Raw genomic sequence first — 24,419 nt, 5'->3', positions numbered from 1 at the left:
GTGGGAAGGGGGACACTGGGAGTGGGGAGGGGACATTGGGAATGGGGAGGGGACACTGGAACTGTGAGGGAGACATGGCAGAGTGCAAGAGGACACTGACAGGGGTGGGACACCCCATCGCAGCCCCCCGGGCGGTGGCAGCGACATGCGGGGCGATTTTCCCCCGAAATCGCCGATTTTGGCGGACGCGGAACCCGCGGGGCGCCCGGGGCTTGTCCCGTGGCGAGACCCCGCCCCCAGCTGCACGAGACCACGCCCCTTTTACCATATATGTACAGACCACGCCCCCACCCACACAGGCCACGCCCACGCGCGCTCACGGGCGCACAACCAGCCCAGGCCCCGCCCCCGGCCCCGCCCCCGGCGGAGCCCGCGCGCGCCGCCGGGCCGGCAGGGGGCGCTGCGGCGGGGCCGCCCCTCAGCGCCGTGAGGCGGCGCCGGGCCGGGGCAGCTGCGCCGGGCCCGGAGCTGCGCCCGCCGCTCCGCTCGGGCTCGGGCCGCGCTCCGCCGCTCCGCTCGGGCTCGGGCCGCGCTCCGCCCGGGAGCTCCGCCGGGGCTCGGGCCGCTCCGCCCGGGAGCTCCGCCGGGGGCTCGGGCCGCGCTCCGCTCAGGCTCGGGCCGCGCTCCGCCCGCCGCTCCGCCGGCCGCGCTCCGCCGGGGCTCGGGCCGCGCTCCGCTCCGCCCGGGAGCTCCGCCGCTCCGCCGCTCCGCCGCTCCCAGCCCGGCCCCGCCGCGGCCTCTCCGCCGCTCGGCCCCGTCCCCCGGCGGTTCCGCGGCCGCTCCGCGTCCGGCCGCGCCTCCTCCTCCTCCTCCTCCTCCTCCTCCGGTTCCCCCCGCGGCCTTCGTGGCGCAGCAGCCGGGACGGGGCTGGCCTTTTCCGCGGCGGAGGGTTTGTTTTGTTTTTTTGGAGGGTGATTTCGGGGCGTTTTTGCGCCTTTCGCCGCCGCAGCCGCCGGTGCCCGGGATGAGCCGCCCGCGGCGGCCGCAGGGCCGCGCCGGCCGAGCGGAGCCGCGCGGGACGGGATCGCTGCAGGTACCGCTGCCGGCCTTCCCGGAACGGCCGCGGGTCCCTTCCCCAGCCTCCCCAGCCTTCCCAGCCTCCCCAGCCTTCCCTAATCCTTCCCCAGCCTTCCCCAATCCTTCCCCAGCCTCCCCAGCCTCCTCAGCCTTCCCAATCCTTCCCAATCCTTCCCCATCCTTCCCCAGCCTTCCCCAGCCTTCCCCAGCCTTCCCCATCCTTCCTCAGCCTTCCCCAATCCTTCCCCAGCCTCCCCAGCCTTCCTCAGCCTCCTCAGCCTTCCCCATCCTTCCCCAGCCTTCCTCAGCCTCCTCAGCCTTCCCCAATCCTTCCCCAGCCTCCCTCAGCCTTCCCCAATCCTTCCCCAGCCTCCCCAGCCTTCCCCAATCCTTCCTCAGCCTTCCCCATCCTTCCCAATCCTTCCCCAGCCTTCCCAATCCTTCCCCAGCCTTCCCAATCCTTCCCCAGCCTCCCCAGCCTCCCTCAGCTTTCCCCAATCCTTCCCCAATCCTTCCCCAGCCTTCCCCAGCCTTCCCCAATCCTTCCCCAATCCTTCCCCAATCCTTCCCCAATCCTTCCCCAATCCTTCCCCAGCCTCCCCAGCCTCCCTCAGCCTTCCCCAATCCTTCCCCAATCCTTCCCCATCCTTCCCCAGCCTCCTCAGCCTTCCCCAATCCTTCCCCATCCTTCCCCAGCCTCCCTCAGCCTTCCCCAATCCTTCCCCAATCCTTCCCCAATCCTTCCCCAATCCTTCCCCAATCCTTCCCCAGCCTCCCTCAGCCTTCCCCATCCTTCCCCAACCTTCTCCATCCTTCCCAATCCATCCCCATCCATCCCCATCCTCCCAATCCTTCCCCAACCTTCCCCATCCATCCCAATCCATCCCCATCCTCCCCATCCTTCCCCAATCCTTCCCCATCCATCCCAATCCATCCCAATCCTTCCCCATCCTCCCCCATCTGGAATTTCCCAACCCCTCCTCCCCCTCGCTCCCTCCCGGGGCCATCTGGTGCCTCCGGGAGCTGTGGAACTGCCCAAAATCCCCTCTGAAATCCCACGGATTGCGACAAATCCGGCTCGGCGGGGTCACTCGTCCCCTCGGGAATGCTGTCCCTGGAAAACTTTGCTTGGAGTTAGTTGGTGGGAAGTTGAATAATGAGAAATAATTGCGTTTAATCCTTCCCTTTTTATTCTCTCCGCTTCCCTGGAACCCAGGAGGGAATAACGGGGTGGAAAAGGGGATTTTCCAGCTGTTTCCTTCCCAGTGCTGGAAGAGTTTTTGAGGTCTTGGCGACATTCCTAGTGTGGATCCCGTGGATCTGCTGAGAACAATCCCTTGGATCCCTTTCTTCCTTGGAATCATGAATGGGATTTCAGGGCTCTGCTCTTGGAATTCCGCCTGGAATTCCTGGATGATCCCTGCTCCTGAAATTCTGGGTGATTTCTGCTCCCGAATTCCTGGGCGATCCCTGCTCCGGATTTCCCGGTTAATTTATGATCCCAAAGTTCAGGGTTCATGCTTGGATCAGCCCAGGAGCTGCCCTTGGGATCCAGGTGGGAATGTGGATTCCTGCTTTTATTTTTTCCTCCTGCTTTTTTTTGTCCCTGCCTTTTCCCAGTTTATTTTCCAACCTTTGGGAAAAGCAAAAACTTGGAAAACCTCAAAAAGTGGGAATTTGTGTACGGAATGTGATCCACGGGAGGAGGGAATTCCAGGACTGTGGGATCGCTCCAGGCTTTGGAATCCTGTGGCATTTCTGGGAAGAGGGAAAAGCTTTGGATGAGCCAAACACCTTGGGAAGTGAAGGAATCCCTGGAATTTTTGGCTTGGAGCCCTATAGGGATTTGGGATTGGGATAGAAGAGGAAAGTCTGGGATATGTGGAAAAACTGGGATGGGAAGTGTGGGGAAGAGTGGAATCCTGAATTTCCACCCCCATTTTTTTGGGATTCATTGAGAAGTGGGAGCATCAGGGATTTTTTCCAGTTCTCGTGGGGTTTTTGGGATCTAAGAGCCACAAAAATCTCAGGAATGTGGGATTTGGAGTGCTGGGAATGACAGAACTGAGCCAAACTCTCAGACTTTGGTCAGGATTTGGGCATCTGGGATTTCTTGGAGAAGAAGTGGGAAAAAAAAAAGAGGAAAAGAAGAGGGGAAAAAAAAGGAGAAGTGGTATCTGGGAGGTGACTTAGGTTTGACTCACTTGGAATATTTAGGGAGAATTCCTGAGAGTTTTTTTCCTCCTTTCTTTGGGAGTTGGAAAAATGAAGGGGTAGAGCAAATCCTTAAATTAACAAGGAAAAATCTGAAATTAGCAGGGAAAAATCCTTGAATTAACAGGGAAGAAAATTCACGTCCATCTTCCCTTCAGGTGTATCCTGGGTTTCTCCCCTTGAATCCCATCCTTAATCCAAATTTTCCCTGTTTTCCCCCATCATCGATCCCTGCAGCCCCTCACTGCTCCCCCTCTTGAATTCCTTCCCAAATCCCATCCCTAATCCCAATTTTTCCTTTTTTTTTCCCCATCACTGATTCCTGCAGCCCCTCACTGCTCCCCCCCTTGAATCCCTTCCCAAATCCTGTCCCGAATCCCAGAATTTTCCCAGTTTTCCCCATCACTGATTCCTGCAGCCCCTCACTGCTCCCCCCCTTGAATCCCTTCCCAAATCCTGTCCCCAATCCCAGAATTTTCCCAGTTTTCCCCATCATTGATTCCTGTCCCATAATCGATTCCTGCAGCCCCTCACTGCTCCCCCCCTTGAATTCATTCCCAAATCCTGTCCCTAATCCCAATTTTCCCCGTTTTCCCCCATAATCGATTCCTGCAGCCCCTCACTGCTCCCCCCCTTGAATCCCTTCCCAAATCCTGTCCCCAATCCCAGAATTTTCCCCGTTTTCCCCCATCATCGATTCCTGCAGCCCCTCACTGCTCCCCCCCTTGAATCCCTTCCCAAATCCCATGCCTAATCCAAATTTTCCCCGTTTTCCCCCATAATCGATTCCTGCAGCCCCTCACTGCTCCCCCCCTTGAATCCCTTCCCAAATCCTGTCCCTAATCCCAATTTTCCCCGTTTTCCCCCATAATCGATTCCTGCAGCCCCTCACTGCTCCCCCCCTTGAATCCCTTCCCAAATCCCATCCCTAATCCCAATTTTCCCCGTTTTCCCCCATAATCGATTCCTGCAGCCCCTCACTGCTCCCCCCCTTGAATCCCTTCCCAAATCCCATGCCTAATCCAAATTTTCCCCGTTTTCCCCCATAATCGATTCCTGCAGCCCCTCACTGCTCCCCCCCTTGAATCCCTTCCCAAATCCCGTCCCCAATCCCAATTCTCCCCTTTTTCCAGCTCTGAGCCGCCGCCCTCCTCCACCATGGGCGACTCTCCGGCTGGGAAGAGCCCCCCGGATGCGGGGAATTCCCAGGGGAGCGGCGCCGGGGGCTCGTCGCTGAGCGTCATCTCGGAAGGCGTGGGCGAGCTGGCCCTCATCGACGCCGAGGTGGCCAAGAAGGCCTGCGAGGAGGTCCTGGAGAAGGTCAAGCAGCTCCGCGGCGTTCCCGACGCCGTGGCCAACGGGGAGAGCTGCTCCGCGCGCTGCCTGGACGACCCGCCCGGCTCGCGGATCCGCGAGGAAGAGGAGGAGAGCCCCGGCGCGGCGAGGACGGCGCGGAAGCGCCAGCACCAGGCCAAGCAGTCGTGGCTGCTGCGCCTCTTCGAGTCCAAGCTCTTCGACATCTCCATGGCCATCTCCTACCTGTACAACTCCAAGGAGCCCGGCGTGCAGGCCTACATCGGGAACCGCCTGTTCTGCTTCCGCGACGACGAGGTGGATTTCTACCTGCCGCAGCTGCTCAACATGTACATCCACATGGACGAGGACGTGGGCGACGCCATCAAGCCCTACATCGTGCACCGCTGCCGCCAGAGCGTCGACTTCTCGCTGCGCTGCGCGCTGCTGCTGGGCGCCTACTCCTCGGACATGCACATCTCCACGCAGCGGCACTCGCGCGGCACCAAGCTGCGCCGCCTCATCCTCTCCGACGAGCTGAAGCCGGCGGGCAGGCGGAGGGAGCTGCCGGGCGCCGACGCCGGCCTCTCGCCCTCCAAGCGGACTCACCAGAGGTCCAAGTCGGACGCCACGGCGTCCATCAGCCTCAGCAGCAACCTGAAGCGCACGGCCAGCAACCCCAAGGTGGAGAGCGAGGAGGAGGTAAAGCTGGGATGTTCCCGAGGGAATTCTGTGGGAATTGTGGGGCTGGGATGGAGCTCCAAGGGTCAGCAGCAACCCCAAGGTGGAGAGCGAGGAGGAGGTAAAGCTGGGATGTTCCTGAGGGAATTCCATAGGAATTGTGGGTTTGGGATCGGGCTCCAAGGCTCAGCCCCCGATGGAGAGCGAGGAGGTAAAGCTGGGATGTTCATGAGGGAATTCCGTGGGAAGTGTGGGTTTGGGATTGGGCTCCAAGGCTCAGCCCCCGATGGAGAGCGAGGAGGAGGTAAAGCTGGGATGTTCCTGAGGGAATTCCATAGGAATTGTGGGTTTGGGATCGAGCTCCAAGGCTCAGCAGCAACCCCAAGGTGGAGAGCGAGGAGGAGGTAAAGCTGGGCTGCTCCCGAGGGAATTCCATAGGAATTGTGGGTTTGGGATTGATCTCCAAGGCTCAGCCCCATGTGGAGAGCGAGGAGGTAAAGCCTGGATGTTCCCGAGGGAATTCCGTGTGGTTGTGCTCCAAGGATCGGGTGTTGGGAAAATCCCGTGGTTGTTCCTTGGGATTCATCCCGGATCTCCTCTGGGATCGGGGTTGTGCTCCAAGGATGTGATCATTCCTTGGGATTCATCCCGGATCTCCTCTGGGATCGGGGTTGTGCTCCAAGGCTCACCCTGGCATCAGCTGGGAATTCCAAGCAGGAAAGGAGCCCCGAGCTGGTGCTGGAAGCAGATTTTGGGAGCGGCGCTTCCCAAATCCGGGAAAAACAAATCCTCCAGAGGGTGGAATGAACCCCGGGAAAACTGGGAATGCCTGGGGATGGTTGGGAATTCCCAGGAGTTCCTGGGAAATGGATCAGAAATCAAAGCTTTGATTCCACTGGGAATTCCACTGGGAATCCTTGGAAGGAGCCAAGGATTGTTCCAAGCTCTGGGAATTGGGATAAGGATGGAAGGAAGGATTGGGATGGAATTTTCCAGGCCGGATTCGGGATCAAAACACCCCGGAAAAATCCGGGGCCGTTCCCGCCGGGATGAATTTTTAATATGGAAAAGGAGGAGGTGGAAACCGGAGCTTTTCCATAAATTATGGATGAGGAAACTCCTGGAAACGATCCTGAGAAAGCTGGGAAAGCACAAAACCAGGGAGGCTCCAGCCCTGGATCCCGACTGTCCCTCAAAAATCCTGGAGTTCTTGGAAGCGCTGGGTGTTTTTCCCTCCAAATCCAGGGATTCTCGGAAAAAAATGGGGAAAATTGGTGGGAAATGATCCCAGGATTCATCAGGGAAGGGAAAATGGATCCCTTTTAGGAAGAAAAGAATGAATTGATGGACCCCAAGCGCTGGAATTCCGGGATATTTGGGATGGGAATTGCTTGGGATGGAGCTTGGAGGGCGATGTGGGAATGGCAGGAAAACCTGGGATAGAGCAGGAATTTCTCAGTGATAAAAAGGGCCTAAAAAATTGGGATTTTGGGAATTTTCAGGATCGTTTCCGTGGGATTCGTTTGATGTGCTGAAATTCGGGAGAAACCGGAATCCAGGGAAGGGAAAAAAACGTGGGTTTGTTGATGGAAAAGGTCAGAAATCCAAGGAATTCGGAGCTGGATCCATCCTGGTCCTTCTGGGCCGGGATGAGGAATCCCAGAGAGGAGGAAAACCGGGAAAATCCCGGGAATTCAGCGCTAGGATCTGCTCCGCTTTGGTCCCATCCTGCTTGAGAATCCCGTAGAATTTTCCTTCCTGGAATTTTTCTGGCAATTCCAAGAGGACGGGACCAAAAAAAACTTGGGAATCGCTGGAAGTGAAGCGGGAGCTAAACTTTGCTTTTTCTCCCCGTTTTCCCTGCTCCTTCCTCTCTTTCCTGTGGAAAAAAAATCCCCAAAAAACTGCCCCAAATCCCCCTTTTCCTGCTTTTCCCAGGAATTCTCCTCGAGTACGGAAAGCCTGGATAAATCCCTGGCTCCCGTAAGTTCCAATCCCGTTTTCCGGAGGCTCCCTCTTCCCACCGCAGCATTTCCTCAGTTCCACCCCTCTGGAATTTCCTGGCATTCCCCAAATATTCCCAAAAAAAACCCAAAAAAATCCTGGCATTGCCACAGCGATGCTTCCTCAGAATGGGAATTCCAGGAAAATTCGTTCCAGTTGGATAAAATCCAGGAAAATCTCATTTTCCCACCAAATTCCATCCGGGAATGAGGGGATTCCCGCTTTTCCTGCATTTCTGTGGCAGGTGGAAGAGGAAATGCTGTTTTCCCTTGGAATTTGGCTCCCAAAATTCTCGGCCGGATGGGATTAATTTGCTTTTTTTTTCCATGGTTTTTTCCCGCCAATCATTCCTTGATTCCATTCTTTTAACTCCTTCTTTTTTTCCATGAAAATTCCAATCGAATCCTGGCGTTTTCCCTGATTTTTCTCTCCCGAATGAACCCTTTCCCTGTTTTTTCCATTGTTGGTTTTTTTTTTTTTTGGGAATCTTTCCCTCTTTTCCCGGTGGGAATGTGTAGTCCATGATTCCCTCCAGGACGGGGAGTTTGGGAAGAATTCCATGAATTTTTTTAGGCTTTTCTGGGAATTCCTGGATTCCAACCCAGCTCTGATCCTGCTGGGAATTCCCAGGCATTATTCCCATGCCTGGATTTGGGAATTTTTTCAGGATTTGATCCCAAATTTCAGGCTCATCCTAAATCCCGCTGCTTTTAGGGATGACAGGATGCTTGGGATGAGCTCCAAGCCCCAAATTCCCGCCCAAAATTCCAGGAATTCCTTGATTTCCACCCATTCTTGCTCCTCCCACCCCAGCCAACGGCTCCTCTCCAGGTTTTTTTTGGGAATCGACAGAAAACAGGGATAACTCCTCCTTCCCTGTGGAATGTTCTGCTGGAGTGGGGAATCTTGGGAATGCTGGCATAAGGAATGGGATGAAAAGGAAAATTCCCTCTGGGATTTCCCTTTGGAATGGGAAGAAGTGAAGAACTCCCCTCTGGAATGGGATGAAGAAGAGGAAGATTCCCTCTGGAATTTCCCTTCGGAGTGGGATGAAGAAGAGGAATTTTCCCTCTGGAATGGGGTGGAGAAGACATTCCCGTTGGAATGAGATGAGGAAAATTCCCCTCTGGAACGGGATGGGATGAAGAGGAAGATTCTCCTTCGGAATGGGAGGAAGAGGAATTTCCCTCTGGAATGTGATGGAATTTCCCAAGCCCTGTGGCTGGAAGATCCCAGAGCTCCAAAGTTCCCAGCGGGCCCAGAATTCCAGAGGCTCTGAACGGATCCCGGCGCCGCTGGAATATTCCTGAGCTTGGGAGAAGATCCTTAGGAAGCATTTTGGGATCCCTGGAAAATCCAGGAGCTCCCCTGGATCGAGGCGGGGCTGATCCAGAGGGATCCCTGGATTGATCCCAGATTCCCAAATTCCTCGGGATATTCCGCCGGGAAAAGCATTTCCTGGTATTCCGAGGGGACAACATCCGTGGAAAACCTGCATGGGAGGAGCAGGAATATCAGAACCACCGGAATTCCACGGGAAAAGCTGGGAAGCATCCATGGGACATCCCGGTTTTTGCAGGAATGGGATTCAGTCCATGGAGAGCTGAGGGAATTTTTGGGATCCGGCTGGGATCGGGAGCCTCTGGAATATTCCTCCTGTGCCTGGAGCCTGGTGGGGCAGGGGAGCCGAGCGTTATCCTGGAATTCCTGAGGGAATTTTTGGACGTGGACTACAAATCCAACGGATTCCCAGCCGGGAATGCCCATCCCGATCCTTCCTTCCCTGGTTTTTCCTTATCTTTTCCTCTTGCTCTGCGATCTTCCCGATTTTTCCGGCGTTTTCCGTTGCTTCCCTCGTCCCGATCCGTGGCTTTCTGCATGCGCCGTTTCAGCATGGTCGGAGCGCTCGGTGATCCCGGAAATCAGCCCCCGGTTATTCCCGAGTTTTGGGAACGTGGAGCGGAAATCCGGGATCCGCGCCGGGAGGGGCTCCTGCATCCAAGGGGAAATCCCAAATTCCCGTGGGATTGTTGGATTGGGACACCAGGGAGGGGCGGGGGGAGGATCCTCCCAAATCCCGGGAATCCAGCGGGACTGGGAGATCCCTCCGGGAACGTTGGCTCTGGAATTCTGGGGGGCAGGAAAAGGCCCCGGGATCCTGCTCTGCTGGGGGATGGACGGGACTCCCAAATTTCCAGGAGCTGGGAAGAGGGAAGGGCGGGAAGAGGGAGGAGCAGGAATTTGATCCCACTGGAACACCACCGGCACCGCCTCCGTTTTCCTCCTTCTTCCCAGAGTTTTTATTTTTATCCAGCTCCTTTTCCAGCTGGCGGGCTCCGGAGCAGGGAAAGGGGAGGGCTGGGCTGCGGATCCTTCGGGATGGAATGGGAAAAGGGAAAGACAGGGAAAGGGGAGGCTGGGCTGCGGATCCTTCGGGATGGAACGGGAAAAGGGATGAGCAGGGAAAGGGGAGGCTGGGCTGCGGATCCTTCGGGATGGAACGGGAAAAGGGATGAGCAGGGAAAGGGGAGGCTGGGCTGTGGATCCTTCGGGATGGAACGGGAAAAGGGATGAGCAGGGAAGGGCAGAGATCGGGAAATTGCTCCCGCTAACAAACCACCGGCATCGCCTCCCGTTTTCCCCCCTTTTCCCAACCTTTTCCCTGGGATCCCGGCCCTTTTCCAGCTGGCCTGGCTGGCTCCAGAGCGGGAAGAGGGAAGGGCAGGGAAGAGGGAAAAGCAGGAAATGGATCCCACCGGCATCACCTCCATTTTCCTCCTTTCTCCCCCAACTTTTTCTTTTTCATCCTGAGCCTTCCCAAGCCTTTCGCAGCCGGGAAGAGCAGGGAGGAGCGAGGGGTGGGAAGATCCCATGGGATGGGGTGGGATGGGGTCAGTGGGATGGGTTGGATGGGATTGAAGGGATGGGATGGGATCAGTGGGATCGATGGGCTGGGGTCAGTGGGATGGGATCAGTGGAATGGGTTTGGATGGGATGGGATCAATGGGATGGGTTGGGATGGGTTGAAGGGATGGGATAGGATCGACGGGATGGGATCAGGGGAATGGGATGGGATCAGTGGGATGGGTTGGATGGGATTGAAGGGATGGGAAGGGGTGGATGGGATGGGTTGGGATGGATGGGATGGGTTGGGATGGGATGGGATCAATGGGATGGGATCGGTGGAATGGGATGGGATCAGTGGGATGGGTTGGATGGGATTGAAGGGATGGGATAGGTTGGGATGGATGGGATGGGTTGGGATGGGATTGAAGGGATGGGATCGATGGGATGGATGGGCTGGGGTTAGTGGGATGGGTTGGGATGGGATTGAAGGGATAGGATCGATGGGATGGATGGGCTGGGGTTAGTGGGATGGGTTGGATGGGATTGAAGGGATGGGATCGATGGGATGGTTTGGGATCGATGGGATGGGATTGATAGGATCGATGGGATCGATGGGACGGATGGGCTGGGGTCAGTGGGATGGATTGGATGGGATTGAAGGGATAGGATCGATGGGATCGATGGGATCGATGGGATGGGATCGATGGGATCGATGGGACGGATGGGCTGGGCTCAGTGGGCTGGGGTCAGTGAAGACCCTTCCCCACGGGCCGGGTGCCATGCTGTCCGTTCCCTCGTCCCGGCGCCGCCGGCCCGGCAGCCGGCGCGGCTGGCCCCGGAGCGCGAGTTCATCAAGTCGCTGATGGCCATCGGCCGGCGCCTGGCCACGCTGCCCACCAAGGAGCAGAAGACGCAGCGCCTCATCTCGGAGCTCTCCCTGCTCAACCACAAGCTGCCGGCGCGCGCCTGGCTGCCCACCGCCGCCTTCCCCCACCACGTGGTGCGCGTGCCCCACTCGCAGGCCGTGGTCCTCAACTCCAAGGACAAGGTGGGATGGCAAGGAGAGGGGTTTGGGGTTTGGGAAAGGGGGTTTGGGATGGTGTGGGAATGGTGGGAGAGCTGGGAATGGTGGGAGAACCCGAGGTGGTGATCTGTGGGATTCCAGCACCACGTGGTCCTCAACTCCAAGGACAAGGTGGGATGGGGAAGGAGAGGGGTTTGGGATTGGGAAAGGGGGTTTGGAATGGGAAAGGGGGTTTGGGATTGGGAAAGGGGTTTGGGATGGTGTGGGAATGGTGGGAGAGCTGGGAATGGTGGTGGTGATCTGTGGGATTCCAGCACCACGTGGTCCTCAACACCAAGGACAAGGTGGGATGGCAAAGGAGAGGGGTTTGGGATTGGGAAAGGGGGTTTGGGGTTTGGGAAAGGGGGTTTGGGATGGTGTGGGAATGGTGGGAGAGCTGGGAATGGTGAGAGAACCCGAGGTGGTGATCTGTGGGATTCCAGCACCACGTGGTCCTCAACTCCAAGGACAAGGTGGGATGGGGAAGGAAAGGGGTTTGGAGTTTGGGAAAGGGGGTTTGGGATGGGAGATGGGATTTGGAGTGGGAAAGGGGCTTTGGGATTTGGGAAATGGGGTTTGGGATTTGGGAGATGGACTTTTGGATGGGAAAGGGGGTTTGGGGTTTGGGAAAGGGGGTTTGGGGTTTGGGAAAGGGGGTTTGGGATTGGGAAAGGGGGTTTGGGATGGGAAAGGGGGTTTGGGATGAGAAAGGGGGTTTGGGATTGGGAAAGGGGGTGTGGGATTGGGAAAGGGGGTGTGGGATTGGGAAAGGGGGTTTGGGGTTTGGGAAAGGGGGTTTGGGATGGGAAAGGGGGTTTGGGATTGGGAAAGGGGGTTTGGGCTTTGGGAAATGGGGTTTGGGATGGGAAAGGGGGTGTGGGATTTGGGAAAGGGGGTTTGGGATGGGAAAGGGGGTTTGGGATTTGGGAAAGGGGGTTTGGGATTTGGGAAAGGGGGTTTGGGATTGGGAAAGGGGGTTTGGGCTTTGGGAAATGGGGTTTGGGATGGGAAAGGGGGTGTGGGATTTGGGAAAGGGGGTTTGGGATGGGAAAGGGGGTTTGGGATGGGAAAGGGGGTTTGGGGTTTGGGAAATGGGGTTTGGGATTGGGAAATGGGGTTTGGGATTGGGAAAGGGGGTTTGGGATGGAAAAGGGGGTTTGGGATTTGGGAAAGGGGGTTTGGGATGGGAAAGGGGGTTTGGGATTGGGAAAGGGGGTTTGGGATGGGAAAGGGGGTGTGGGGTGGCGTGGGAATGCTGGGAATGCTGGCAGAGCTGCAGGTGTCACTTCCAGCACTGGGAATGCCGGCACAGCTGGAGTCGGGCCCCTCCAGCTTCCAGCCCCTCTGGAATCCCCAGCCTTTTCCTAAAATCCCCGGGATTTCCCCCAAAGCCCGGCGCCGGGAATCTCCGGGGCCGCCGCTCAGCCCTCCGCCGTTCCCGCTTTCCCCAGGCTCCCTACCTGATCTACGTGGAGGTCCTGGAATGCGACAACTTGGACACGGCGAGCGTCCCGGCGCGCATCCCGGAGAACCGCATGCGGAGCACGCGCTCGGCCGAGAACCTGCCCGAGTGCGGGCTGGGCGCGGAGCAGCGCGCCGGCGGCTTCGGCACCGCGCCCGGCTGCGACAACGACGACGACGCCTGGGCCGTGGACGACATCGGCGAGCTCCAGGTGGAGGTGGGAGCCGGCAGCGGCCTCCTCGGGAGGGTTCCCGGGATCCTGTGGGAGCTGCGGCCGCCTCCTCCGGAGGGTTCCCTGTGGGTGCCACGGCAGCCGCCCTGGGATCCTGTGGGTGCTCTGGCAGCCTCATCCAGAGGGTTCCCGGGATCCTGTGGGTGCTCTGGCAGCCGCCCTGGGATCCTGTGGGTGCTCTGGCAGCCTCATCCAGAGGGTTCCCGGGATCCTGTGGGTGCTCTGGCAGCCGCCCTGGGATCCTGTGGGTGCTCTGGCAGCCGCCTCATCCAGAGGGTTCCCGGGATCCTGTGGGTGCCACGGCAGCCGCCCTGGGATCCTGTGGGTGCTCTGGCAGCCTCATCCAGAGGGTTCCTGGGATCCTGTGGGTGCTCTGGCAGCCCCCTCCTCCGGAGGGTTCCCAGGATCCTGTGGGTGCTCTGGCAGCCTCCTCCGGAGGGTTCCCGGGAATCCTGTGGGTGCTCTGGCAGCCGCCTCATCCAGAGGGTTCCCGGGATCCTGTGGGTGCCACGGCAGCCACCCTGGGATCCTGTGGGTGCTCTGGCAGCCCCCTCCTCCCCAGGGTTCCTGGGATCCTGTGGGTGCTCTGGCAGCCTCATCCAGAGGGTTCCCGGGATCCTGTGGGTGCTCTGGCAGCCGCCCTGGGATCCTGTGGGTGCTCTGGCAGCCTCATCCAGAGGGTTCCCGGGATCCTGTGGGTGCTCTGGCAGCCTCCTCCGGAGGGTTCCCGGGAATCCTGTGGGTGCTCTGGCAGCCGCCTCATCCAGAGGGTTCCCGGGATCCTGTGGGAGCCGCGGCCGCCTCCTCCCCGGGGTCTCAGGGGTTTGATGGTGTTGGGTGGGATTGGGATGGGATTTTAATGGGATCTGATGGGATTTTATTGGGATTTTAATGGGATTTTATTGGGATTTTAATGGGCTCTTATTGGGATTTTAATGGGATTTTAATGGGATTTTATTGGGTTTTTAATGGGCTCTTATTGGGATTTTAATGGGCTCTTATTGGGATTTTAATGGGCTTTGATGGGATTTTATTGGGATTTTAATGGGATTGTGATGGGATTTTATTGGGATTTTAATGGGCTCTTACTGGGATTTTATTGGGATTTTAATGTGATTTTAGTGGGCTTTTAATGGGATCTGATGGGATTTTATTGGGTTTTTAACGGGCTCTTATTGGGATTTTAATGGGCTTTGAATGGGATTTGATGGGATTTTAATGTGATTTGATGGGATTTTAATGGGATCTGATGGGATTTTAATGGGTTTTTAATGCGATCTGATGGGCTTTTAATGGGATTTTAATGGGGTCTGATGGGATTTTAATGGGATTTTAATAGGATTTTGATGGGATTTTAATGGGATCTGAAGGGATTTGAATGGGATTTTAATAGGATTTGATAGGCATTTAAATGGGATTTTAATGGGATTTAACAGGGTTTTAATGGGATTCTAACGGGATTTGGTGGGATTTCATGGAATTTTACGGGGTTTTCCCGGGATTCCCGCAGCTCCCGGAGATGCACACCAACAGCTGTGACAACATCTCCCAGTTTTCCGTGGATTCCATCACCAGCCAGGAGAGCCGGGAGCCCGTCTTCATCGCCGCCGGAGACATCCGGTGAGCTCTGGGAAAACCGGGAGCTGTTCCACAAAAAAACCCGGAATTATGGCACTTCCCAGAGCGGAATTCCAGGAATTTTCCCTCGAAAATTCCCCAGGATCCCGACATTTCTCAAAGCAGAAATGCAGGAATTTTTAAAACCCCGGAATTCCAACATTCCCCAAAGCAAAAATGCAGGAATTTTTAAAACCCCGGAATTCCAACATTCCCCAAAGCAAAAATGCGGGAATTTTTAAAACCCCGGAATTCCAACATTCCCCAAAGCAAAAATGCAGGAATTTTTAAAACCCCGGAATTCCAACATTCCCCAAAGCAAAAATGCAGGAATTTTTAAAACCCCGGAATTCCAACATTCCCCAAAGCAAAAATGCGGGAATTTTCCCTGGTAAAACCCACAGAATTCCTACATTCCCCAAAAACAAAAATGCAGGAATTTCCCCTCAATAAAACCCTGGAATTCCAATATTTCCTGGAGCAAAAATGCAGAAATTTTTCATGATAAAACCCTGGAATTCTAGCGTTGCCAGAGCAGGCAAGGTTTTCCCACAGGGTTTTTCCGTGAAAAAGCCGGAATGTGGGGTTTTCCCGTGGGGTTTTCCATGGAAAATCCAGAACGCAGGGTTTTTCTGTGGGGTTTTTCCGTGGAAAAGCTGGAATGTGGGGTTTTCCATGGAAAATTGGGAACGCAGGGTTTTTCCACGGGGTTTTTCCGTGGAAAAGCTGGAATGTGGGTTTTCCCGTGGGGTTTTTCCATGGAAAATCCAGAACGCAGGGTTTTTCCGTGGGGTTTTTCTGTGGAAATGCTGGAGCGCAGGGTTTTCCATGGGTTTTTCTGTGGGTTTTTCCATGGAAAATCCAGAACGCAGGGTTTTTCAGTGGGGTTTTTCCCCTGGAAATGCTGGAACTCGGGGTTTTCCATGGGTTTTCCCGTGGGTTTTTCCCTGGAAAATCCAGAACGCAGGGTTTTTCCATGATTTTTTCTGTGGAAAAGCTGGAATGTGGGGTTTTCCCGTGGGTTTTTCCATGGAAAATCCAGAACGCAGGGTTTTTCCATGATTTTTTCTGTGGAAAAGCTGGAATGTGGGGTTTTCCCGTGGGTTTTTCCATGGAAAATCCAGAACGCAGGGTTTTTCCATGATTTTTTCTGTGGAAAAGCTGGAATGTGGGGTTTTCCCGTGGGTTTTTCCATGGAAAATCCAGAACGCAGGGTTTTTCCGAGGGGTTTTTCCCTGGCAATGCTGGAACTCGGGGTTTTCCATGGGTTTTTCTGTGGGGTTTTCCATGGAAAATCCGGAACGCAGGGTTTTTCCGTGGGGTTTTTCTGTGGAAATGCTGGAACTCGGGGTTTTCCATGGGTTTTTCTGTGGGTTTTTCCATGGAAAATCCGGAACGCAGGGTTTTTCCGTGGGGTTTTTCTGTGGAAATGCTGGAGCGCGGGTTTTCCGTGGGTTTTTCCATGGAAAATCCAGAACACAGGGTTTTTCCACGGGGTTTTTCCCTGGCAATGCTGGAACTCGGGGTTTTCCATGGGTTTTCCTGTGGGGTTTTTCCATGGAAAATCCAGAACACAGGGTTTTTCCGAGGGGTATTTCCCTGGCAATGCTGGAACTCGGGGTTTTCCATGTGTTTTTCTGGGGGTTTTTCCATGGAAAATCCAGAACGCAGGGTTTTTCCGTGGGGTTTTTTCCCTGGCAATGCTGGAACTCGGGGTTTTCCGTGGGTTTCCCGTGGGTTTTCCATGGAAAAGCCGGAATCCCGCGTCCCGTCCCGCAGGCGGCGGCTGTCGGAGCAGCTGGCCCACACGCCCACGGCGTTCCGCAGGGATCCCGAGGATCCGTCGGCCGTGGCCCTCAAGGAGCCCTGGCAGGAGAAAGTCAGGTGGGGACGCGGAATTCCCGGGAATTGCCGGGAATTCCAGGCAAATCTCACCCAGGAATCCCCTGCGGCCCTGCCCAAATCCGGGGCTTTGCCCGAATTCCCGGATTTTCAGGCAGCTCTGAGCTCCAAAGGGTTTTGGCTCTTTTCCTGGGATGAGGCCACTGGAATTCCGAGGCCGGAGTTCCTCCAGGGAAAAGCCCTGGGGCTGAGGAGTTCTGGGGAGTGCCGGCTTGTCCTGATGGGAATTGATGGGATTTGATGGGAATTGATGGGAATTGATGGGATTTGATGGGATTTGATGGGAATTGATGGGAATTGATGGGAATTGATGGGATTTTAATTGGATTTGGGAATTGATGGGATTTTGATGGGAATTGATGGGAATTGATGGGATTTTAATGGGATTTGATGGGAATTGATGGGATTTTAATGGGATTTGATGGGATTTGACGGGATTTTAATTGGATTTGATGGGATTTGATGGGATTTGATGGGATTTTAATTGGATTTGATGGGATTTGATGGGATTTGAATGGGATTTGATGGGATTTGATGGGATTTGATGGGATTTGATGGGATTTTAATGGGCTTTTAATGGGATTTTAATGGGATTTTAATGGGCTTTTAAATGCATTTGATGGGATTTTGATGGGAATTGATGGGATTTTAATTGGATTTGATGGGATTTGAATGGGATTTTGATGGGAATTGATGGGATTTGAATGGGATTTTGATGGGATTTGATGGGATTTTAATGGGATTTTAATTGGATTTGATGGGATTTTAATGGGTTTTTGATGGGATTTGATGGGATTTTAATGGGCTTTTAATGGGCTTTTAATGGGCTTTTAATGGACTTTTAATTGGATTTGATGGGATTTTAATGGGATTTTAATGGGATTTGATGGGATTTGATGGGATTTTAATGGGCTCTTATTGGGATTTTATTGGGATTTTAATGTGATTTTAATGGGCTTTTAATGGGATCTGATGGGATTTTAATTGGATTTTGATGGGATTTGATGGCATTTTAATGGGATTTGATGGCATTTTAATGGGATTTCTATGGGCTTTTAATGGGCTTTTAATGGGCTTTTAATGGGATTTTAATGGGATTTTAACGTGTTTTCATGGGATTTTAATGGAATTTTAATGGGATTTTAATGGGTTTTTAATTGGATTTGATGGGATTTTAATAGAATTTTGATGGGCTTTTAATGGGATTTTAATGGGCTTTTAATTGGATTTGATGGGATTTTAATAGAATTTTAATGGGATTTTAATGGGATTTTGATGAGATTTGATGGGGTTTTGATGGGATTTCTATGGGCTTTTGATGGGATTTTAACGTGTTTTGATGGGATTTTAACGTGTTTTGATGGGATTTTAACGGGATTTCTTGCGATTTCAGTGGGATCGGACGGCGCGAAGACAATTCCGCGGAGCTCCCGGGTCTCCTCCCGAGCCGAAGGCTCCGGTGATCCCGTTTTCCCGTTTTTCCCGTTTTTCCGCAGGCGGATCCGGGAAGCGTCTCCCTACGGCCACCTGCCCTCGTGGCGCCTCGTCTCCGTCATCGTCAAGTGCGGCGACGACCTGCGGCAGGAGCTGCTGGCGTTCCAGGTGCTCAGACAGCTCCAGGTGCGCCATCCCGGAATTCCGGGAAAACCCGAGCCCGGGAGCGTCCCGCTGCTCCCCGGGGCTGCGGTGCCTTTTTAACGGGCATTTCTGGAATTTTGATACGGCCCAATGGGCATTTCAACCAGCGTTCCACTAGGATTTAATGGCATTTCTTGGCATTTTAATATGTTTATTTTTTTGGGATTTCAATGGGATTTTAAAACATTTTATTGTGTTGGTTTTTTGGGGTTTTTTTTACATTTTACAGGTCTTTAACAGGATTTTAAAAAAAAAAATTTAATGGGATTATACTAGCGTTTCAATTAGGTTTGATAGTTTTTTAAGAGGATTTCTGTTATTTCACATAATTTAATCCCGTTTCAGTCAGATCTGCTGGGATTTTAATGGGATTTTTAAAAATTTCACATCATTCTAACAGCATTTCAGATTTGCCGGGATTTTAAGAGTGATTTCTGTAATTTTGCCCAATTTAGCCCCGTTTCAGGCAGATTTGATGGAATTTTACCAGGATTTCTGAAATTCCACCCCATTAACCCCATTTCAGCTGGAATTTCACTGGGATTTCTGCAATCCCACCCCATTTAACCCCATTTCACTCGGATTTGATGGAATTTCACTGGGATTTCTGCAATCCCACCCCATTTAACCCCATTTCACTCGGATTTGATGGAATTTTAATGGGATTTCTGTGATCCCACCCCATTTAACCCCATTTCAGTGGGGTTTGCTGTGATTTCCCTGGGATTTCTCTCATCCCCATTTAACCCCATTTCACTCAGATTTTCTGTGATTTCATTGGGATTTCTCTCATCCCCATTTAACCCCATTTCACTCAGATTTTCTGTGATTTCTCTGTGATTTCTGCAATCCCCATTTAACCCCATTCCAGTCAGATTTTCTGTGATTTCATTGGGATTTCTGCAATCCCCATTTAACCCCATTTCACTCAGATTTTCTGTGATTTCACTGGGATTTCTGCAATCCCCATTTAACCCCATTCCAGTCAGATTTTCTGTGATTTCATTGGGATTTCTGCAATCCCCATTTAACCCCATTCCAGTCAGATTTTCTGTGATTTCATTGGGATTTCTCTCACCCAATTTAACCCCATTCCAGTCAGATTTTCTGTGATTTCACTGGGATTTCTGCAATCCCCATTTAACCCCATTCCAGTCAGATTTTCTGTGATTTCCCTGGGATTTCTCTCACCCCATTTAACCCCATTTCACTCAGATTTTCTGTGATTTCACTGGGATTTCTGCAATCCCCATTAACCCCATTCCAGTCAGATTTTCTGTGATTTCACTGGGATTTCTGCAATCCCCATTTAACCCCATTTCAGTCAGATTTTCTGTGATTTCCCTGGGATTTCTGCAATCCCCATTTAACCCCATTTCACTCAGATTTTCTGTGATTTCATTGGGATTTCTGCAATCCCATTTAACCCCATTTCACTCAGATTTGCTGTGATTTCTCTGTGATTTCTGCAATCCCATTTAACCCCATTTCACTCAGATTTGCTGTGATTTCTCTGTGATTTCTGCAATCCCATTTAACCCCATTTCACTCAGATTTGCTGTGATTTCTCTGGGATTTCTGCAATCCCCATTTAACCCCTTGTTCCCCGCAGTCCATCTGGGAGCAGGAGCGCGTCCCGCTGTGGGTCTCTGCAATCCCACCCCATTCCAGTCAGATTTTCTGTGATTTTATCCCGGATTTCTGTAATTTCCCCCGTTAACCCCTCGTTCCCCACAGTCCATCTGGGAGCAGGAGCGCGTCCCGCTGTGGGTTTCTTCAATCCCACCCCATTCCAGTCAGATTTTCTGTGATTTCCCTGGGATTTCTGCAATCCCACCCCATTTCACTCAGATTTTCTGTGATTTCTCTGTGATTTCTGCAATCCCACCCCATTCCAGTCAGATTTTCTGTGATTTCCCTGGGATTTCTCTCATCCCATTTAACCCCATTCCAGTCAGATTTTCTGTGATTTCCCTGGGATTTCTCTCATCCCATTTAACCCCATTTCACTCAGATTTTCTGTGATTTCACTGGGATTTCTCTCATCCCATTTAACCCCATTTCACTCAGATTTGCTGTGATTTCTCTGTGATTTCTGCAATCCCCATTAACCCCTGGTTCCCCGCAGTCCATCTGGGAGCAGGAGCGCGTCCCGCTGTGGGTTTCTTCAATCCCACCCCATTTCACTCAGATTTTCTGTGATTTCCCTGGGATTTCTCTCATCCCCATTTAACCCCATTCCAGTCAGATTTTCTGTGATTTCTCTGTGATTTCTGCAATCCCATTTAACCCCATTTCACTCAGATTTTCTGTGATTTCTCTGTGATTTCTGCAATCCCCATTAACCCCTCGTTGCCCGCAGTCCATCTGGGAGCAGGAGCGCGTCCCGCTGTGGGTGCGGCCCTACAAGATCCTGGTGGTGTCTGCGGACAGCGGGATGATCGAGCCGGTGCTCAGCGCCGTCTCGCTGCACCAGATCAAGAAGCAGTCGCAGCTGGCGCTGCAGGATTATTTCCTGCAGGAGCACGGCTGCGCCAACAGCGAGAGCTTCCTGTCGGCGCAGCGCAACTTCGTCCGCAGCTGCGCCGGCTACTGCCTGGTCTGCTACCTGCTGCAGGTCAAGGACAGGTAATTAACGGCTAATTAACCCAGTCGGGATGGCTGCGCCTCAAGGATTGGTGCATCTCAGGGTCTGGGAAGTTTTGAAGAATTTTTTTCAGGGTTTTTCTATATTTTGTTTTTGATCTTTTCTGGATTTTTGCGATTTTTTCCTCAGGGCACGGTGGCAGAGCCGAGGGAATTTGAGCAGGATTTCATTTTCATTGTTGTGTTTTTTTAAATTCCCGTGGTGTTTCTGGGACTCTCTGGATTCCTGCGGGATCCTGAGGGAATTCCTGGAATTCTGCCCAGGCACAATCCTGCTGGACGCCGAGGGCATTCTGAGGGATTTTAGCAGGATTAACGTGAATTTTACTGGATTTTTTAAAATTCCAATGGGGTTTTCTTGGAATCCCGTGGGATTCCACGGGATCCTGAGGGAATTCCCTGGAATTCTGCCCAGGCACAATCCTGCTGGACGCCGAGGGCATTCTGAGGGATTTTAGCAGGATTAACGTGAATTTTACTGGATTTTTTAAAATTCCAATGGGGTTTTCTTGGAATCCCGTGGGATTCCACGGGATCCTGAGGGAATTCCCTGGAATTCTGCCCAGGCACAATCCTGCTGGATGCCGAGGGCATTCTGAGGGATTTTAGCAAGATTAACGTGAATTTTACTGGGTTTATTTAAATTTCCTTGGGGTTTTCTTGGAATCCCGTGGGATTCCACGGGATCCTGAGGGAATTCCCTGGAATTCTGCCCAGGCACAACGGGAACATCCTGCTGGACGCTGAGGGCCACATCATCCACATCGACTTTGGCTTCATCCTGTCCAGCTCGCCGCGGAACCTCGGCTTCGAGACCTCGGCCTTCAAACTCACCTCCGAGTTCGTGGACGTGAGTGCGGCATTCCCGGCATTCCAGGGAATTCCAGGGGGGATTCCAGGGGGGATTCCAGGGGGGGATTCCCATTCGGGGTGGGGATTCCAGGTGTTGTCATCCTGGATTCCCAGGGGGTTCCCAGAGTTCCCATCCTGGAAGAATTCCCAGAGCTCCCATCCCAGATCCCCAGAGTTCCCGTCCCGGGGGATTCCCGGCGTTCCGGGAGCTGATCCCGGGAATTCCCGCAGGTGATGGGCGGCCTGGACGGGGACATGTTCAACTACTACAAGATGCTGATGCTGCAGGGGCTGATCGCGGCCCGCAAGCACATGGACCGCGTGGTGCAGATCGTGGAGATCATGCAGCAAGGTGGGGATTCCGGGAATTCTGGGAATTCCGGGGATTCCGGGAATTCCGGGGATTCCGGGGACTCCTCCCGCCCCAAACCCGCTGCTGGATTCCCCGTTCCTCCCTTCGCCGGGATCCTGAATCCCTTTTCCCCTCACCCCATCCTGAATTTCCCCTTTCCCAGGCTCGCAGCTCCCTGATCCCATTCCCCCCATTCCAAACCCAGATTCCCGATATTCCATCCCAGTTTTTCCTGTTTTTCCAGGCTCTCAGCCGCCATTTTTCTCCCATTTCTCCAGTCTCCAAGCCACCCTTTTTCCCATTTTTCCCATTTTTCCAGTCTCCCGCCGCCGTTTTTCCCATTTTCCCCGTTTTTTTTCCCTGTTTCCCAGTCTCCTGCCTCCGTTTTTCCCATTTTTCCCATTTTTTTCCCCGTTTCCCAGTCTCCCGCCGCCGTTTTTCCCATTTTCCCCGTTTTTTCCCCGTTTCCCGCCACCGTTTTTCCCATTTTCCCCTCTTTTCTCCCCGTTTCCCCGTCTCCCGCCGCCGTTTTTCCCATTTTCCCGTTTTTCCCCCGTTTTTTCCCCGTCTCCCGCTGCCGTTTTTCCCATTTTTTCCCCGTTTTCCAGGCTCCCAGCTGCCGTTTTTCCCATTTTCCCCTCTTTTCCCCCGTTTTTTCCCCGTCTCCCGCTGCCGTTTTTCCCATTTTCCCATTTTTTCCCCGTTTTCCAGTCTCCCGCTGCCGTTTTTCCCATTTTTTCCCCGTTTCCCCGTCTCCCGCCGCCGTTTTTCCCATTTTCCCAGTCTCCCAGCTGCCGTTTTTCCCATTTTCCCCGTTTTTTTCCCCCGTTTCCCCGTCTCCCGCTGCCGTTTTTCCCATTTTCCCCGTTTTTTTCCCCATTTCCAGGCTCCCAGCCGCCGTTTTTCCCATTTTCCCCGTTTTTTTCCCCGTTTTCCAGGCTCCCAGCTGCCGTTTTTCCCATTTTCCCCTCTTTTCCCCCGTTTTTTCCCCGTCTCCCGCTGCCGTTTTTCCCATTTTCCCATTTTTTCCCCGTTTTCCAGTCTCCCACTGCCGTTTTTCCCATTTTTTCCCCGTTTCCCCGTCTCCCGCCGCCGTTTTTCCCATTTTCCCAGTCTCCCAGCTGCCGTTTTTCCCATTTTCCCCGTTTTTTTCCCCCGTTTCCCCGTCTCCCGCTGCCGTTTTTCCCATTTTCCCCCTTTTTTCCCCATTTCCAGGCTCCCAGCTGCCGTTTTTCCCATTTTCCCCGTTTTTTTCCCTGTTTTCCAGGCTCCCAGCTGCCGTTTTTCCCATTTTCCCTGTTTTTTTCCCCGTTTCCCCGTTTCCCGCTGCCGTTTTTCCCATTTTCCCCCTTTTTCCCCCGTTTTCCAGGCTCCCAGCTGCCGTTTTTCCCATTTTCCCCCTTTTTCCCCCCCTTTCCCAGTCTCCTGCCGCCGTTTTTCCCATTTTTTCCCCCTTTTCCAGGCTCCCAGCTGCCGTTTTTCCCATTTCCCCGTTTTTTCCCCTTTTCCAGGCTCCCAGCTGCCGTTTTTCCCATTTCCCCGTTTTTTTCCCCATTTCCAGGCTCCCAGCTGCCGTGCTTCCACGGCTCCTCCACCATCCGGCACCTCAAGGAGCGTTTCCACATGAACCTGACGGAGGAGCAGCTGCAGCTGCTGGTGGAGCAGCTGGTGGACGGCTCCATGCGCTCCATCACCACCAAGCTCTACGACGGCTTCCAGTACCTCACCAACGGCATCATGTGAAATTCCAGCGGGAAAAAATTCCCGGGAAAAAACCGAAACGAACCAAAACAAAAAAATATTTCCTTCCCCCCGCCCCCCGCCAGGAGGAAACGGGAGGATTCCAAAATTCCCGTTTTTTCTGCCCTGCCCCGAAAGCGACCTCGGGGCTGAGACTCTGCTGGAAAATGGGACAGAATTCCATGGAAAAGCCGGGAAAAGCGGCAGGAAGAGAAAGCCCGATGGGAACGGGGAGGGAATGCGGGGAGCTCCCCCTTCCCTCTGCTTGGAATTCCCTGGAATTTGCCCCCCCAATCCCGTGGAATGTGTGGGATGGGAGGGGGGAGGGGTCTCCTGAAGGTTGGGAATCCCCAAATCCCGAAATTCCTGGAATTCCCGGCCCTGTGGGGTCCTTCCCACTCCTGGGACACGCGGGGGTGGCTGGGGGGGATTCCAGCTGAGATTCCCAGCCGGAATTCCCAGGCGGGATTCCGGGTGAAAATTCCAGGTGGGGAATTCCGGGTGGGATTCCCGCTGTTGTCCCTCTCCGTTTCCCGGGGAATTCCCGCCGGGAATTCCGGGCTGGAGTGTCGGATACGAGGTGGGGGCGGTTTGGGGGATCCCAAATCCCAAGTCGGGGAGGATCCGGAGCTTCCCAGGGAAGGAAAATTTCCTGGGATTTCCCCAGGCCCGGCCTGTGGGACCTGTGGGGTGTCCCTTGGGTGTCCCCCCGTGTCCCTTGGGTGTCCCCCTGTGTCCCCGGGGTGTCCCCTGGGTGTCCCCCCGTGTCCCCTGGGTGTCCCTTGGGTGTCCCCCGGGTGTCCCCCAATGTCCTCCCGTGTCCCTCAGTGTCCCCCTTTCTTTTCTTTTTTTTTTTTTT

The 24,419-nt window shown here is 53.8% G+C and overlaps 1 protein-coding gene across 1 annotated transcript; it reads left to right on the top strand.

Moving 5' to 3' along the window:
• The first annotated feature begins 766 nt into the window (after positions 1–766).
• LOC144247805 (phosphatidylinositol 4-kinase beta-like) lies at positions 767–24,277 on the top strand. The gene is made up of 12 exons (XM_077789440.1): positions 767–1,033; positions 4,365–5,226; positions 7,144–7,188; positions 10,877–11,104; positions 12,571–12,798; positions 14,324–14,433; positions 16,210–16,314; positions 17,829–17,952; positions 20,333–20,598; positions 21,334–21,466; positions 21,700–21,889; positions 23,382–24,277. Exons 2-12 carry the CDS (start codon positions 4,390–4,392, stop codon positions 23,561–23,563), a joined length of 2,448 nt encoding a protein of 815 aa, XP_077645566.1. The 5' UTR covers positions 767–1,033; positions 4,365–4,389; the 3' UTR covers positions 23,564–24,277.
• Positions 24,278–24,419: the final 142 nt, after the last annotated feature.

This window comes from Lonchura striata, chromosome 33, assembly GCF_046129695.1.
Source record: "Lonchura striata isolate bLonStr1 chromosome 33, bLonStr1.mat, whole genome shotgun sequence".
Classification (NCBI taxonomy): domain Eukaryota; kingdom Metazoa; phylum Chordata; class Aves; order Passeriformes; family Estrildidae; genus Lonchura; species Lonchura striata.
Note: the sequence above shows the minus strand (reverse complement) of the source record. Positions and strands in the feature narration are given on the sequence as shown.

What these genes read in the sequence shown, in the direction of transcription:
- LOC144247805 (XM_077789440.1), top strand. Translation starts at nt 4,390, where the DNA reads ATGGGCGACTCTCCGGCTGGGAAGAGCCCCCCGGATGCGGGGAATTCC. An exon ending in TGGATAAATCCCTGGCTCCC is followed by an intron (nt 7,189 to 10,876) that starts GTAAGTTCCAAT and finishes CCGGCCCGGCAG; the next exon opens with CCGGCGCGGCTGGCCCCGGA. An exon ending in TCGGCGAGCTCCAGGTGGAG is followed by an intron (nt 12,799 to 14,323) that starts GTGGGAGCCGGC and finishes GGATTCCCGCAG; the next exon opens with CTCCCGGAGATGCACACCAA.